The sequence below is a fragment of the Herpailurus yagouaroundi genome, unplaced genomic scaffold, assembly GCF_014898765.1.
Source record: "Herpailurus yagouaroundi ecotype Mexico unplaced genomic scaffold, PumYag 191, whole genome shotgun sequence".
NCBI lineage: Eukaryota > Metazoa > Chordata > Mammalia > Carnivora > Felidae > Herpailurus > Herpailurus yagouaroundi.
Genome location: NW_024412422.1, coordinates 10,463,992 through 10,480,222, shown reverse-complemented (window position 1 = coordinate 10,480,222; position 16,231 = coordinate 10,463,992). Strand labels below are relative to the sequence as shown.

At 46.5% G+C, this 16,231-nt stretch overlaps 1 protein-coding gene across 2 annotated transcripts in view; it reads left to right on the top strand.

The window, feature by feature from the left end:
* The window catches only part of PTPN11 (protein tyrosine phosphatase non-receptor type 11), an 81,565-nt gene that overhangs the window by 41,922 nt on the left and 23,412 nt on the right, over positions 1 to 16,231 (top strand). For both annotated transcript variants that reach the window (XM_040443838.1, XM_040443837.1), the window contains exons 7-9: positions 8,612 to 8,708; positions 11,752 to 11,831; positions 11,955 to 12,113. In XM_040443838.1, coding sequence (XP_040299772.1) covers positions 8,612 to 8,708; positions 11,752 to 11,831; positions 11,955 to 12,113 — 336 coding nt within the window. The remainder of the gene's footprint in view (positions 1 to 8,611; positions 8,709 to 11,751; positions 11,832 to 11,954; positions 12,114 to 16,231) is intronic.

The window sequence follows — 16,231 nt, the reverse complement described above, 5'->3', positions numbered from 1 at the left end:
ACTCCGTGTGGCCGTTGTTTTCACGTTTGTCTCTTGTTCCGTGAATTCGTAGAAGCAGATGGCGTTACTAGGTCTGTCAGAATAAAGAGAGGTTTTGCTCAGATGCAACTAAAGGTGATCAAATAAAGAGATACACTTTGATCCTGCTATTTTAGGTGTGCTGTGTGCATATTATCTAAGAGAAGAACCCAAAGCAGTCCGTGGGCCCCACAAAGACAGGTAGTCCTGCCTGGTTTCCTATAGTCCTGGTAGAGACTCCAGGGGAGCCTGGCACACCATAGACAGAAAGGATGTATTTGGGCTGAGTGTTGAATACAAGTTGTTTTCAGGAGAGAGAGGGAGAGAGGGAGACAGAGAGAGGGAAGGGGGGAGGGGGGAGGGAGAAAGGCACCCCCGCCGCGGGCGGGTGGGGGGAAGAGTGAGAAAGAGACGGGGAGAAGGAGAGGGAGAGAAAGTGGTATTAGGTTTAGATGCTTTGCATATATTCAATAGGGAATGGCTTTCTGATGCTTAAAAAGTATGGAGGAATGTTCCTGGCTTTGCTTGGAGATGTTCCTCTTTACTACCCTGCAGTTTCAGGTGGAGGCCCTGCTTGAGGGTTGTGAATGCACATTTCGGTCTTCGAGACCCATCTATATACACTTGCGCAATAGGGTCTAATTCAGGGTGGCAGTGATGAATTTCAGAAAAATTTTAGCTTTGAATCTCCTGTTTCTGACTTACACACACACACACACACACACACACACCCCACAACACACACCCATACAAACCCCACGCAACATCATATTCACTGGGGTTATTTTTTCCCAGCACTTTAAAGCCTGTTTGCCTTAGCAATTTGATTTTTGTTTTTAAAGCCCATCCTCCTCCCATTACGCAAGCCTCTCTCTGTCGTGGTCTGAAGCTGTTTTCCATTCGCACGGGCAGCGCAGTCACTTCCTTGACAGCTACACAGATGTCCTGGACCCTCGGCCACTGTGCCATCTGACGTGCCTCCAGGAGGAGCTAATGCCTGCCTTCAAGCCCACAGGCTGGTTCGATTTCTTTCAAGTGATTACATCCTGCTCAGGGGAGCTGTAAATTCTGCTTCGAGACGGTTAGGCTTTTATGGAAACAAGACTTTAACAGCACCCCAAAGCTGTGTCTAGAATAATAATTCTTGCTGGCGATCTCTAGCAGAACTCTTCCCCTTGGTGGCCAAGCCCCACCACGCTTCACCACAGCCCCCGAGTAGGGCTCCAGCCTTGGGCTGCAAGTGCTCCAGGCCGCAGGCCCGCGCCGCAGCCGGGATTTTCCACGTAGGTCCCAAAGCTCCCAGTTGCTTGAATAGAAGAGCTGCTGCCTTCCCGTGGGCAGAGCTTTGCAGCGGTTGGAGGTTTCATTCGGCAAGCGAAACGTTCCGTCCTGGAGAAGTTCCTTTGTTTCCTTTGGACTGCTTCTCTTCCAGCATCTCTCTCTGTTCTGTTCTTTGCCCCTCCAGTGTCAGGTTTTCCTTTTCAGAGTCATTTCAGTTTGCCAGAGCCGCTTGACGTCTTTACAGAGAGTAAGAGCCGAAGGTGCTTTCGGGCACTTTCGCGTCTCTGTGTCACCTTTCCCTTTGGCCCCCAACCACCCTTGCTTCTCCCTGCGTCTGCCGTCGTCTCCTGTCTTCTTCACCAGGTGGGCCTGCGCTGTGGCCATTTCTTCTGACCTCCTGCCTCCTTTAACCTCCGACCGTGACTGCTTCCACCATCACGGAGCCAACAGGCGGAAGGCCGCAGTGGCTTTCTTACTGTGACACGAGCAGTCTTTGCTCTAGCCTCTTTCTTCCGTGTGCTGCCTTTGAGGCCACCGTCCAGCTCCTCATTCCCACAGTGCTCTTTCCTTCTGCAGCAGCACACGCCTGGTTTATTCCTTCTTCCTCTTCCTGTGCCTCTTGCTGGCCGCTGCCTTTTCCTCTTCTGACTGGCTAACTCCAGCGGTTCTCCACAACGTGGTCGGGGCCCTCCGCTCGTCTTGCTTGAGGTTCGCTCTTCGTTGGGGAGCACATCCATTCTTATCGTATCCTGGTTCCCCCTAAGTTTATCTTGCTTCTGAGCTCTGGTTTTGCCTTTTAAATGATGCCTTCCATACTTCTTCCCAGTTCTGTCTCTTCAAATTTGAGCATTGAAGACAGGAGCCTATTATTTTCCCCTTTAAACCAAATACCCCCTCCCGCCCCCTTTACTGCCCCGTGTCTGGCACTCATGCTATTTATCCTTGGGTGCCGTGGGCTGGAATCCTCAGAACCTCTCTCAATTCCTCTTTGTCCCGTTTCTGCCATACCCTGCCATTCACCAAGTGCTGTTGATTCTTCTTTCCTAATGTCTTTCTGCTCTTAGAGGGCGGAGGGAAACGCGTCTGTTGTCTACTTGGTGCCGCATTTGGGGCATCAAATGTCATCTCATTGCATCCCCAGGCCTGTGAGATAGGTGGAGTAACCCGCGGCCATGCTGAGAAGTCAGGGCACCTGCTCAGGGCCGCCCAGGGAGCCATTCGTGGAGACAGGAGTTCATCTGACACCAGAGGTACAGGCTCTCGTCACCCAAGAGACACGAACTGTTCTTCTCCCCTCTGCCTCTCACCCTCCGTTTACCCTTCAGGTGAACCTGCACTCAGCATTTCTCCTGTCTCTCTTCTGCTCAGAAACCATCAGTGGCTCCCTGTTTCCTACGTGAGACACAGCATTTTCATTTTGACCAAGAAACTAAAGCCCAAAAAGAAGTGAGAAACTTGTCCCCAGGGGCCAGATGGCTGGCTGTGGTGTGAACTTCGTGTGTCAGAACCTTGTCACTCAGCTGTTGAAGATTCTTCTGCCTGGTTTTCAAGGCCCACCATCATTTTTCTGACTCTCCACATCTAACCCCATTTGCCTCCACTTCTTGGCACACAGCTTCTAGACTCATCGACCGGTCTCCTTCACCCTGAAGAACTCTCGCCTCTTAGCCACATTGCTTGCCTTCCCTAACTTGCTGGGATGGCTTCCTTTCCTCCTTGGACCTGTCTAAATCCTTCACCTGCTTCAGGCCTTAGCTCCTCCCAGAAACCTGCTTCGGTTAGTTTTCATGGATCTCACTCCCTAGACTGCACACCACATAATTAATTCCACACTTAATTATAGATTTGTTTTGTACTGCTTGCTGCAGTTTTGTGTGTCAGAACCTGTTCTCCCCCGAGGCACCATGCCTTTTAATTCATTTTCCTACTTGCTCTCCACCTTCTGGGAGGACGGGGGCGTCTGGGCTTATAGCAGGCACCGGGAGGGGAACCAGGTCTTGGGTTGATTTTGTCCGTCACCTTCCTAAGTGCTTATCCGTCAGTTGGGACCTTCTCTGGCGCTGAGAGTCTGCAGCTGCCCCTTCGTGCCTGGGTGGTGCTGAGGACTCGTTCAGGACAGGCTGCCCAAATCCCACAGCAGAGAAACGGCGACAGGCTGTGTGGCGTGGTATCAGGATGCGGGGGGCTTTCACCCGCCCGTGGCGCCTGGCGACACTGCAGAGCTTGCAGCGGAGGGGACGGGATGAGAAATTGCAGCGTCCTCTGCACACAGGACGGATGCCAGAGGAACACAGAGGGTCATTCAGACCGGGTAGCAGGCCTGGTTTCGGATCCTGCCCAGGTGGTTACCGCTGTCCTAATAATCATTCACGGCGTCAGGGCCAGGAGCCCACCTGCCCGGCAGTCTTGCTCCGCTCCCTCTCTGTCCTTCGGGAGGCTGCAGCCAAGAGTGGGGTGGGGGCAGAGCCGGTAGGAGCTTTTACACTTCTAGCTTTTATTTTGTTCATGAGAAACCTTCTGTTATCGAAGCTTTTGAATACCCCAAAGTAGAGAAGATAGTACGATGGACCTTCTCTTCCCCTACCCGCACCCTTGACACTTGCAAACGTTTCGCCAGTCTTGTTTCTCCATCCCCACCCCTCCCTTACCCCATGCAGTATATACGCCCTTGTAGTTCTGTTTTTAAAGGCAAGGTAATTGTGGTTTGCTCTGGCCTTGATGGTTGCTGGTGTTACTTTTGTGATTTGTCCCCGTTGCCCGGAACAGTGCAGGCAGAATGGTCACTGGGCCCTTGTCATTGTCGTGGTACCTGGGGATGCGTGGTTCTGCCGGTGTGTTTCCTGCCTGTCTGTCTCTCCTTGAACCTGCTCCTCTGTTTGGATTCCTGACATTCTGGTCAAGAGCCAGGTCCAGTGGCTTTCAATCAGGGCTTTTGAAGCCTTGTGGGGGTCCCATTCGGTCATTATAGTGACTGGGGACGCTGCCCCTGGCATTTAGGCTGGGAGGGGCCCCGGGGGTGGGAAGCAGGAGTGTTTCCTGGTCATAAATGTCAGGGGATGGTTCTGCACGTGAGCACTTGTCCCATCCACAGTTGGTCATGCTCCTGGGCACTTCTTCTTCGTTTTTTTTTTTTTTTTTTTTTTTAAGATTTTATTTTTAAGTCATCTCTACACTCCATGTGGAGCTCGAACTCACAACCCTGAGATCAAGAGTTGCATGTTCCACGGTCTGAGCCAGCCAGGTGCTTGTAAATATGCAGTGTGGATCAGGGAATTGGCTTCTCTTGGTGCTTTTTAAGACTTAAAATCTGATACAATCCCTTTGGCTCTAGATCTGTTTTGACTCATGCAATCAGGCGATGGTAACTAACCTCTGGCACATTTTGAGGGTTCGGCATTTGATCCAAACTCTTTGTGGTGTTACTTGGGGAAAGTGGGATCTTGCAGCCTGCACCCCAGCTTTACGTTGTCCCTTCTTCTGCCTGTCATTATCATTAGCATCCCTGCCACTGCCCAGTGGAGAATGGGGCTGGAGACACTGTGACATTTAGCCTGACAGGTCGTTCGCAGCTTTTTTCGTGTGCCACCGGGACTGCTGGGGAGGAGGTTGTGGAAGATAAGCCATGGAAGGGTTGTGACGGGCAGGGGCCGGCTCGCTGGATAGTCTTCTGCTTCTTCCGGTCATCAGCCTGGCGCTGGGGAGGAAGCACCCCATAGCAGGTGGCAGCTGATTGTCTCGGGTGCAGTTGGGGAGCCTCTGCAGGCAGAGCAGGGAAAGTCGCCGCCCTTTTTATTTTCAGCCTCACTCTGGATGGAGGGCAGCCTTCCACTGTGGAAAACGAAATGTGTTCAGACAACTTGGGCCCCAGGCACAGATGAGAATGGGCCAATGGGCACTAAGGAAGGAGCTGGGGGGAGAGACACACAGTTGGTCATTACTAATTTGTGACAACTGCCAGCCGCTGCCAGTTAGCACCGACTGTGCCTGGGACGCAGGCGCTCTGGAGCTTGTCCGTTCTGGAAGACCCTGGGGCCCAGAGGCCTGTCTCAGCCTGTGTGCTGTTCAGACCCCAAATCCGCATGAAAGAGGCGATTGGTAACTTGATACAGGGTTGGGGGAGCCCCTGGCTGACCTGAATAGATGGTCCAACCAATGTGCCGTGTTTTTGCACCTTTTGTAGTAATCTCCCTTAACTCTTACACTGACCCTGTGGGGTAGGTAGTTAGGATTTTCCCCACCTTACACTCGAGGAAGCTGAGGCATAGACAGACTGGCTGAGGTTAGAGGCAGAGAAGAGGAGGAGCGTGAGTTCTGAAAAGCTGGAACTTGGTTGCAGGCCGGGGTAGACACTGGAGCCTGAGCAAGGGAGGGTCTGGGTGAAATTTGCCTTTTATAGAGACAGCTCAGGCCTGTGCCTCCGCCAGCAAAGCATCACGCGAGGTATGTTTCGTAAGTGAGCACTTGAACGCGTCGCTGTCAGGTTTGTTTTGAATCAAGCAGCTTATTATTTCCTAGCCACCCCCACCTTGTAGCTTTTGTTGATGTTGTTTCTCTTCACTTGTTTGGCTTTTAAGTGCTTGAGTCAGCTTGTAGAGTTTGGGCTTCTTTTTGAACCTCACCTTAATGTCTGAAAATCAAGACTGAACCTTCTTCTCCTAACACAGCAGTGTTGCTCAGTAAGACTGGCTCACAGTTCAGAGGAAATGCCAGCTCGCAGAAGGCAAATGGCCTTAATTACTTAATCCGAGCTCCTTTTAAGAATTGGAATGACTGTCTCATCATCCGAGGTCTGTGTACATTGTAGTTTAGTCCTCCTGGGTTTCAGCCGGGGACCGACTTTTGTTATGAGCTGTGTGTCAAGCCCAATTATTGCATTTTCAAACTGAGAGCCAAATAGCAATTTAAAGTCTCGACTTTGATACCTGTCTGTGAAATTCAGATAAATGAAATGGAAATCTAGCGGGCCACTGTGCTATGCAATATTGACTGTTGCTCCTTATAGAAACCTCGATGGGCTAACCATTTTGGAATTTATATATACATGTATAGCACACATATATTTTCTTCTCTTTATTCAGTGTCCCTTCCACTTTCTTGATTTGCCATTTTTTTAAATGTTTATTTATTTTTGAGAGAGAGAGAGAGAGAGAGAGAGCGCGCGAGGGGGAGAGGGGCAAAGAGACAGAGGGAGACACGGAATCTGAAGCAGGCTCCGGGCTCTGAGCTGTCAGCACAGAGCCCAACGTGAGGCTCGAACTCATGAACCGCAAGATCGTGACCTGAGCCGAAGTCAGATGCTCAGCCCACCAGGTGCCTCTTGATTTGCCCATTCGTGAATTCCGCTTACACATTAGACTTTTTAGAAACTAATGGTCCTTCAAAGAGGTACTTCTTGTAATTTTGAAAATAAAACCTTAACCCCTTGAACATGCTTCTGCCTGGCTTGTGCACCTTCATGTCTATTTCTGCAGCTGGTCCTTCTCGCTTCCCCACAACCCCTCTTCTGCCGGGGCTAGCCCCTCTGTGGCTCTCTCAGATCGCGTTCCCCACCTCCTTTCCCTGAAGGGGAGTCCCTCCTGACCACTTGCTCTAAGAGCCTGACATTCCCTTCCTTACTCCCTGGCTGGGGAAAACGTAGGGAGTGGGTGTTTGTGTAGACACAAGCAGACTCACGCTGCCTGCCTAGGGCATAGGGTTTCTGGGATAGGAGGAGCAAAGCTTGCATGCCCGTGATCCAGTGGTACCCGGTACCACTTCTACTGTATCCGAATTTGAGAGGTAGTATGTGGCTTGCTCTGAATTAAACGATGGTAAAAGTAGGCAGCAGATCATAAAGTCAAGAGCATGATCACAGCCATTATTTATATGCTCTACACCAATGCTCATTGGCTCTCAGTCTTTTTTGTTTAAGTTTATTTATGTTTTTCAGTAATCTCTACATCGAATGTGAAGCTCGAACCCACAACCCAAGATCAAGAGTCACACGTTCTTGTGATTGAGCCAGCCAGGCGCCCCAACTTTCGTTCCTAATAATTGTTATTTTAAAAGGTTTCTTAGGGGTGCCCGGGTGACTCAGTCGGTTAAGTGTCTGACCTAGGCTTGGGTCATGATCTCACAGCTCATGAGTTCAAGCCCTGTGTCGGGCTCTGTACTGACAGCTCAGAGCCTGGAGCCTGCTTCACATTTTGTCTCCCTCTCTCTCTGCCTCTCCCCGACCTATGTCCTCTCTCTCTGTCTCTCAAAAATAAATAAACATTAAAAAAATAAGAAAAGGTTTCTTTCCTGGCATGCCTGAGTGGCTCAGTTGGTTGAGCATCTGACTTTGGCTTAAGTTATGATCTCACAGCTCATGAGTTCGAACCCCGCATTGGGCTCTATGCTAACAGCTCAGAGCCTAGAGCCTGCTTTGGATTCTGTGTCTCCCTCTCGCTCTGCTCCTCCACCACTTGTGCTCAGTCTCTCTCTCTCTCTCTCTCAAAAATAAATATTTTTTAAAAAGTTAAAAATTTAAAAGGTTTCTGTCCTAATAAATATTTATCCACTAAAAACTTAAGGCAAAAACAAACAAACAAACAAACAAACAAAGTTTAAAAAAATGAAGAAAAGGCTTCATAATTCTAGTACCCTGAAAAAAAAAACACTCCCATTCCTTTTTTGGTATATATTCTTTTGCCATTTCTCATATACATAGGCTAATGCAGACATATGGCTTATGTAATACACTGTTTTGGAAGTTTGACCTTCTTTTCACTTAATGTTTACTCTGATCATCTTTTCAAGGCATTAAAAATTCTCCAAGAACATTTAAAAAAAAATTTTTTTTTAACATTTATTTATTTTTGAGAGACTGAAAGAGACCGAGCACGAGCAGGGGAGGGGCAGAGAGAGAGGGAGACACAGAATCTGAAGCAGGCTCCAGGCTCTGAGCTGTCAGCACAGAGGCCAACACGGGGCTCGAACCACAGAGGCCGACACGGGGCTCGAACCCATGAACCGTGAGATCATGACCTGAGCTGAAGTCGGACCCTTAACCGACTGAGCCACCCAGGCGCCCCAAGAACGTTTTTTTTTAATGGTCGCAGAGCACCCGTTTGTGTGAATTAATGGTAGTGCTGTCCAGGCCGTCCTTTCTTCTTGGAAATTGTTCTTGACATTGTTGACATGGCGTTAAGATGAGCATATCTGTAGCTGTTGTATGCAACTCTGAACATTTCCAAGGATAACGTTCCTAAAGCAGAAATGCTGAGCCAGGATTTTTTTTTTTTTTTAAAGCTTTCGACATGCAATAATATTTACTTTTTTTCCTCTCCAGACACTACAGCAACAGGAGTGCAAACTTCTCTACAGCAGAAAAGAGGGTCAGAGACAAGAAAATAAGAACAAAAATAGATATAAAAACATCCTACCCTGTAAGTATTTAATATTCTGTCCTGTAATAGTCACTCTTGGAGAGTTGGATTCCTCAGCGTCCCTGTAACTTTTCCCAGGGGCTCCGTGTCTTCTTAGCAGAGCCGAGGCCTTAGGCTTTTTCGATTGTGAGCAGTTTCCAAAATCATCAAATGCGGTGGGAAAGGATGGTGTCATTCACTGAGTTCCTGTGATGCTCGTGCTGGGTAAAATGGCCACCAGGCGGTCTTGAATGTGTCATTTCCTTTTGTTAATTAATTTTGTCTGCCTAAGAATGAGAATCTCAGGGGAGCCTGGGTGGCTCAGTCGGTTAAGTTGTCCGACTTCAGCTCAGGTCATGATCTCATGGATTGTGAGTTCAAGCCCTGCATTGGGCTCTGTGCTGACAATTCAGACCCCGGAGCCTGCTTGGGATTCTGTGTCTCCCTCTCTGTCTGCCCCTCCGCCACTTGTGGTCTGTCTCTCTCTCAAAAATAAACATTTAAAAAAATTAAATTGGAGCACTTGGGTGGCTCAGTTAAGCATCTGACTTCAGCTCAGGTCATGATCTCAGGGTTCATGGGTTCGAGCCCCACGTCGGGCTCCGTGCCGACAGCTCAGAGCCTGGAGCCTGCTTCGGATCCTGTGTCTCCCTCTCTCTCTGCCCCTCCACCACTCACGGTCTGTCTCTCTCCATCTCTCAAAAATGAATAAACGTTAAAAAAAAATTTTTTTTTAATGTTTAATTAAAAAAAAAAAGTGAGTATCTCAGGGCTTGCCATCTCCCAGGGGCAGGCCACACCATGACCCTCAGAGGTCCCAGACTTGTGTCCTTGCACTGCGCTGCTCGGCCCGTGCGTCTTGGGAAGACACGCCTCTGTCTGGGCCTCCGTTCCCTCTTCTGGGGAACAGGCAGCCTCCTCCCAAGGACCCGAACTGCTCTGCTCCCTGATCCTCTGAGCTCGAGTTACAGGAGATACAGGTACATTCTGCTTTGCTCCGAAGAGGCCCCTAAGGGATTCGTAAAGCCCTTAATTACCTAGATGCTGCCTGGTAGAGCCAAAGTTGAGCCACAGGGAACGAGAGGAAGGATGGAGGCTTGTGGCGAGGACCCTAGAGATGGCACTAAACAGCTGTTGTAGCGCGCGTGTCCTGAGGGCTGCTCTGTACCGGACTCTGCACCTGTGTCACTTAATTACACCACATGTGCACAAAGTGGGTGTTCTTATTCTCCCGGTTTTCTAGACCATTTTAGCAAGACCCCAACGGGAGAACTGGCACAGGAGCCCTCACAGTCTCTGCTCTGAGCGCCACGCTCTTGGAGGGATCGCCAGAGCGGGCTGTGCAAGGCGGCCCGCTGGGGTGAAGGGAAGGAACATTTAGAACTTCTCTTGATTTATACCCTGTGTCTAAAAAAAGAAAGAAAGAAAAATTTAAATCTGACATACAGATTGATGGCAGTGCATGCATAATGTATTTACCAAACTTAAAAATAGGGCATGTTTGTATATACATGTGTATATATTTCGGTGTTCAGAAACTTCACAAAGTTTATTGGGATGCATGAGCCAGTTTGGTGAGCATTGCTCTCATGTCTCATTGGGTCCAAGCCATTATGTCAGGTATCGTAAATCTGTCGTGTGTGTGTGTGTATGTGTGTGTGTGTGTGTGTGAGAGAGAGAGAGAGAGAGAGAGAGAGAGAGAGAGATAGTCTTGCTCTCTCTGTGTACATATGGACGCATACATGATACATATGTCCATCACATCCAAACGGTTATTTGAAATGTGTGTAGATGAGGATGGGAGAAAATGCAGCCATTCATAATAGTGAGAAAAGGCAATAGGAATTTGCAGAGAATCAGTCTGAGCCACAGCATGGTCCTGATGACCTTGGGGCAGCCTCATCCTGTTTATGTCTTAAGTTTTCCTTTCTGCTCAGGAGGCCTAATGGAACTCATTAGTGAGATGCAGGGATGTAGGAAAAGGCAACAGGAACAATCATCTGCAGTTATGTGAAGAGAGTATCGTTGCCTTTTCCTCTCTTAAAGGTCCCAGTCAGATGCTTCCTCTTGATTAACGTCTTATTTCTTTAGAGATGGGGAGTGTAAGACATACAACTATATCACTAATTCCCATTATAAGTTGCTTAGGTAGAGTGCTCAGATTTCTATACCACTAAGGTACTTTTTTATTTTTATTTATTTTTTTATTTTATTTTTGAGAGAGAGAGACAGAGTACAAGCAGGGGAGGGGCAGAGAGAGAGGGAGACACAGAATCCCAAGCAGGCTCCGGGCTCTGAGCTGTCAGCACAGAGCCCGAAGCGGGGCTCGAACCCACGAACCGTGAGATCATGACCTGAGCCGAAGTCAGACGATTAACCGACCGAGCCACCCAGGTACCCCCCAATAATGTACTTTTGTACAGAATTTGGTCAGCTGACACTATCAAAATCTTATCTGCTAGATGTTGTAGTTCAGTGTGCTTCATTAAAAAAAAAAAAAGCCACCAATTTTATTATGGAAAGTTTCAAACCTATTCAGAAGTAGACAGAACAGTATAAAGAACCACACATACCCGCTGCCCAGCTCCCAGCGTTGTCAACTCATACCTAGTCCTGTTTTATTTATACTCTGCTCCGCTCCTCCTCTCCCCCCATATTATGTTAAGCAAATCTCAGACATCATGTCATTTATCTATACTTACTCTTGCTTTGGTTTTAAAAAAAAACTTTTTGTTTTGAAATATTTTTAGACACAAGAAGTTATAAAAATATACGGAGGGCTCCCACGTACCCTTTAGCTTTTCCCAGTGGTAATATCCTGTATATCCACAGCACATAATCAAGACCAAGGAATTGCTGTTGCTACTTTGTTCTTCTTAAAGACCGCATTATGAGGCATCATGTGGTGTTTGGATCATTGTTGTGCTCATTTAGGATTTAATTTTTTATGTGCTTTTATCATTAAGTGAATAAAACTTGGACGAGGTTGAGGATTAACTATTTTGAAATGACATGTCCTGAAGAGGAATGAGTACTTTTTGACTGTGGTCTCTTTTTCTTCCAGTCGATCATACCAGAGTTGTCCTCCATGATGGTGATCCCAATGAGCCTGTTTCAGATTACATCAATGCAAATATTATCATGGTAATCTTTGCTTTCTGCCATGTTTTCTGACCAGGCATTGCTAGCCATCTTTTGTGTTTTGTATTTCTTGTGACCTGAAAGCAACTTTCCAATGATTAAAGGAATTTCTTCCTAAATTTCTAGCCTGAGTTTGAAACCAAATGCAACAATTCAAAGCCCAAAAAGAGTTACATTGCCACACAAGGCTGCCTGCAAAACACGGTGAATGACTTCTGGCGGATGGTGTTTCAAGAAAACTCGCGAGTGATTGTCATGACGACGAAAGAAGTGGAGAGAGGAAAGGTACACTCCACGCTCTTCTGATGAACTGTGAAGTATCAGACATGTCAGGTTGACCATGTTAACAATTGAATAAACAAATTAGGCTTACTCTGACCCTCTGGAGGAAAGAGAGTAGAAGAAATGTGATTACAACAGGCTTTGGTGTAGTTTTCTTTTTTTTTTTTCAACATTTATTTATTTTTGGGACAGGGAGAGACAGAGCATGAACGGGGGAGGGGCAGAGAGAGAGAGGGAGACACAGAATCGGAAACAGGCTCCAGGCTCCGAGCCATCAGCCCAGAGCCTGACGCGGGGCTCGAACTCACGGACCGCGAGATCGTGACCTGGCTGAAGTCGGACGCTCAACCGACTGCGCCACCCAGGCGCCCCTGGTGTAGTTTTCTTTATGTTCCTTCTGCTTGGGGTTCATGGAGCTTCTTGGATCTATGGGCTTTATAGATTTCTTCAAATTTGGAAATGTGTATTATTTCTTCAAACATGGGACACCAGTTACACGTATATTAGGTTGCTTGACGTTATCCTGCGGCCCATGGAGACTTTGCTCATTTTGCTTGGCTGTCTACCCCCTGCAAAACACGGTGAATGACTTCTGGCAGATGGTGTTTCAAGAAACCTGCCCCCTCCCCCCAACCCGGTTTCATTTTGGACGGTTTGTTTTGCTGTATGCCCTCAGGTTGATTTTTTTTCCTTCTGTGGTGTATCATCTGCTGTTAGGACTATTCGGTGTGTTCTCTTTTCATCTTTCATCAGATATTATCTTTTTCATCTCTGTAAGTTTTATTGTTTTGGGTTCTTTTTATATGTAAAAATCTCTTATTATCATTATTATTTTAATTTTTAAATTTCATTTGAATCCAAGTTAGTTAACATATAGTTTAATAATGATTGCAGGAGTAGGATTTAATGATTCATCACTTACGTATAACACCCAGTGCTCTCGTCCTAACAAGTACTCTCCTTAGTGCCCACCACCCATTTGTTTTTGTTTTCGTTTCAAGATTGTTTTTGATTTAATGTTTGTTTTGAGAAAGAGAGAGAGACAGTGCGAGCAAGGAAGGGGCAGAGAGAGAGAGGGAGACACAGGATCTGAAGCAGGTTCCAGGCTCTGAGCTGGACGTGACCCGTCCAGCTCTGTGGATGGGCCCACAGAGCCCGACGTGGGGCTTGAACTGATGAGCTGTGAGATCATGACCTAAGCCAAAGTCGGACGCTTAACTGACTGAGCCACCTAGGTGCCCCTGTTTTCGTTTTTAATGCCGTCTATGTCTCTCTTTTTAACTTACACCTTTTGGACATATGGAGTATATTTGTAATAACTGTTTTAATGTCCTTCTTACTAATTCTATTATATATGTCTTTTCATTTTTCCTGTTTTTTAGTTGTCTGAGGTGGAAGGGTAAATCCAATCCCTGTTACTGTATTGTATCCAGGAGCAGGAGTCCAGAAGGGAATGTGAAAAGCCCCATCTAGTACCTTCAAAGGATTGGAGTACTAACAAGTAGTGATTTCACTGGTCATGTAAATCATACTTATCATGACTTGTAGACATCTAAAAATTATTTGAAGGGGTGCCTGGGTGACTCATTTGGTTAAGTGTCCAACTTTGTAGCTCAGGTCATGGTCTCGTGGTTTGTGAGTTCGAGCCCTGCGTTGGCCTCTGTGCTGACAGCTCAGAGCCTAGAGCCTGCTTCGGATTCTGTGTCTTCCTCTCTCTGTCCCTCCTCCACTCACACTCTGTCTGTCTGTCTCTCTCTCAAAATAAATAAACATTAAAAAATTTTGTAAATTATTTAGAATTATTCAAGCATATATTTATGTAAATATCCAAACACATTATCGTTATGATTAAAGTTGCCTTTGTCACCATCCCTTGGCCACCCATTTGAAATCCCTGTGACTGGTGCAATGTGTATTCTTCCATGCTGTCTTCTTGGCATTTACATACATACGTGTATGGGAGGCATTACTGTAAACATAACATACCAACATTTACGTATATGCGTGTATTTATGTACCTGTAGGTGCCTAATGAAGTCTGTAGTGCTAATTTCTGAAAAATACCGTATGTAAAAGTATTTTCATACATGAATTTTGTTGTGCATTTTGGGCCCCACCGAAGTGAATGGTTGAATATCTACTGTTAGTACATATTGGCCTCTTTCTTTTTGGTAATTGCATGATTTTCCATGGTAAGGATATACCGTAATTTATTTCACCATTATGTGTTGAGCATTTAAGTGTTTCAGTTTTTGCTCTTAACAAGCAGTGCTGAAGTGAATAATGTTATTCTTGCTTGTGTATGTGTGCGTGTGGCAGATGTTTCTCTAGGGTAGATGTCAAGAAAAAGAAATGTTAGGTCATAGGGTATGCATGTTGTAAATTCTAATAACTTCTGCCAAACTGCCCCCAGAGTGTTTGTCCCCGTGTACACCCCCCCTCCCCAGCTGTCTATGCCAAGTACTCCTCTCCCTACACTTTTTGTGACCTTTCCGGTTTTTAAAAATTGTAACATCCCACACCTACAGAGAAGCAGACAGATCTCACTGAGTAACCGCTCTGTGCGTTATCCCAAAGTGAGCCCATCCATGTGGGTTTTTAAGTTGGAAAAGTTCTGTGTTTTTGTGTTCTAGTCAAAGTTCTTTTGTAGTTACACTTTAAATGGTTTGCATAAAATTTTCATGGAATATAGCAGTCATCTGCAAGTTAAACCTAAGACAGATGGGTGATTTGGATCTTAGTGCTCTAATGTAATTTTCCTATCAGTTTTGAAGGGCAGTGTGATTTTGTAAGATTTTCATCATTGTGCTAACTAGTTTCAGCACTTCTGAAAACCTTTGAGGCTAGATCTGGTCCCTGTGAAACAAAGGCTTCCTCCAGCAGCTATGTGCCATAACATGAGATGTTCTTGAATTAATGGACAGGGTAAAACGTCTTCCTAGTTTCTGCTTCAGGTGACTGTTACCTGCCCTACGTATAGAATGGAAAACTGAGCCCTCTGTCCTGCCTTTAGTCCGCTTCATAGGAGGCTACCTCTTCTCAGGGGACCAGGGGGCATGAAGAAAGGGTTCTTGTGTCACTTCAGAGGAATTAGTTTACGTCCCTTTCAAGAAGAGCTGCCGAAAACTCCTAGAATAGACAGACACTGGGCTAAATCACTCTGCCCCTCTCCTCACCTCCGCCCCCACGTCTGCACCTGCTTCCCGAATATGCTTTTTAGTCCCAGATGGAGAGGATGATGGACATATTCTCTCCACAGGTGGTTCTCACAACCTGCTCTCTCAGGTCCCTCCCACCCTTCCACCATTGCACAGGAGAAAACCCAGATTCTGAATTCCTTTTGATTCCTGGGCTTTAGTTTAAAAACTGAAGCATTAGCTCTCACATTGTAGAATTTGTCTGCCAAAGTCTGTGTCAGAGTTTGGAAAACTAGGAGGAGGGCCGCAATAGTCTGCTGATAATTCAAAGTCAGCTGAAATGTTTTCAGAGTTATGATTTAATTTTTTGTTCTCTGTTGAGTCTCTTGAGCAGCCAACAGTCACAGAATTGATTGGCCAGCAACAGCACTGAGTACCATTAATATTAAAAGTGCTTATTTGAGGATAATACAAATTGTATCAAGTCTGTCAAAGAGGTATTTGGATCTACAGAATATTGAAGAGAAAGCTGAATTCGGAATAATAATAAAAGACCATGTAAGCCATTGCCAGGCAAAAAAAGTTGCACCGTCTGTTAATACTTCTGGTCAACTTCCTTCTGCCATGTTCCCCCTGCCCTCCCTTTTCAATTAATCATTGACTTTGGGGATGCCTGCAGCTGCTCTCTTATTCATAGTTTTATAACCGAATTTCTTTGTCTTCCTAGCATGAAAGCTAAATTTCTCTGGCTGATGTCTCTTGGTTTTTCAATAGGTATCTTGGTGGTTGTGGAAAGTCCACTCCCAGAAAAAACCAAAACGCAAAAACATCCTCTGCCCAGGACCTCTCATTGAGCTACATATCTTCCTCTTTGGCAACAAGAATGATTTACTTGGTGCCATGTTTTTCGGTTTGTCTGCTCTGAAGCCAGCAGCTATTACGGGCTTGGCGTTCCCAGGCACCCAGTTAAGCGAAGGTGACGTG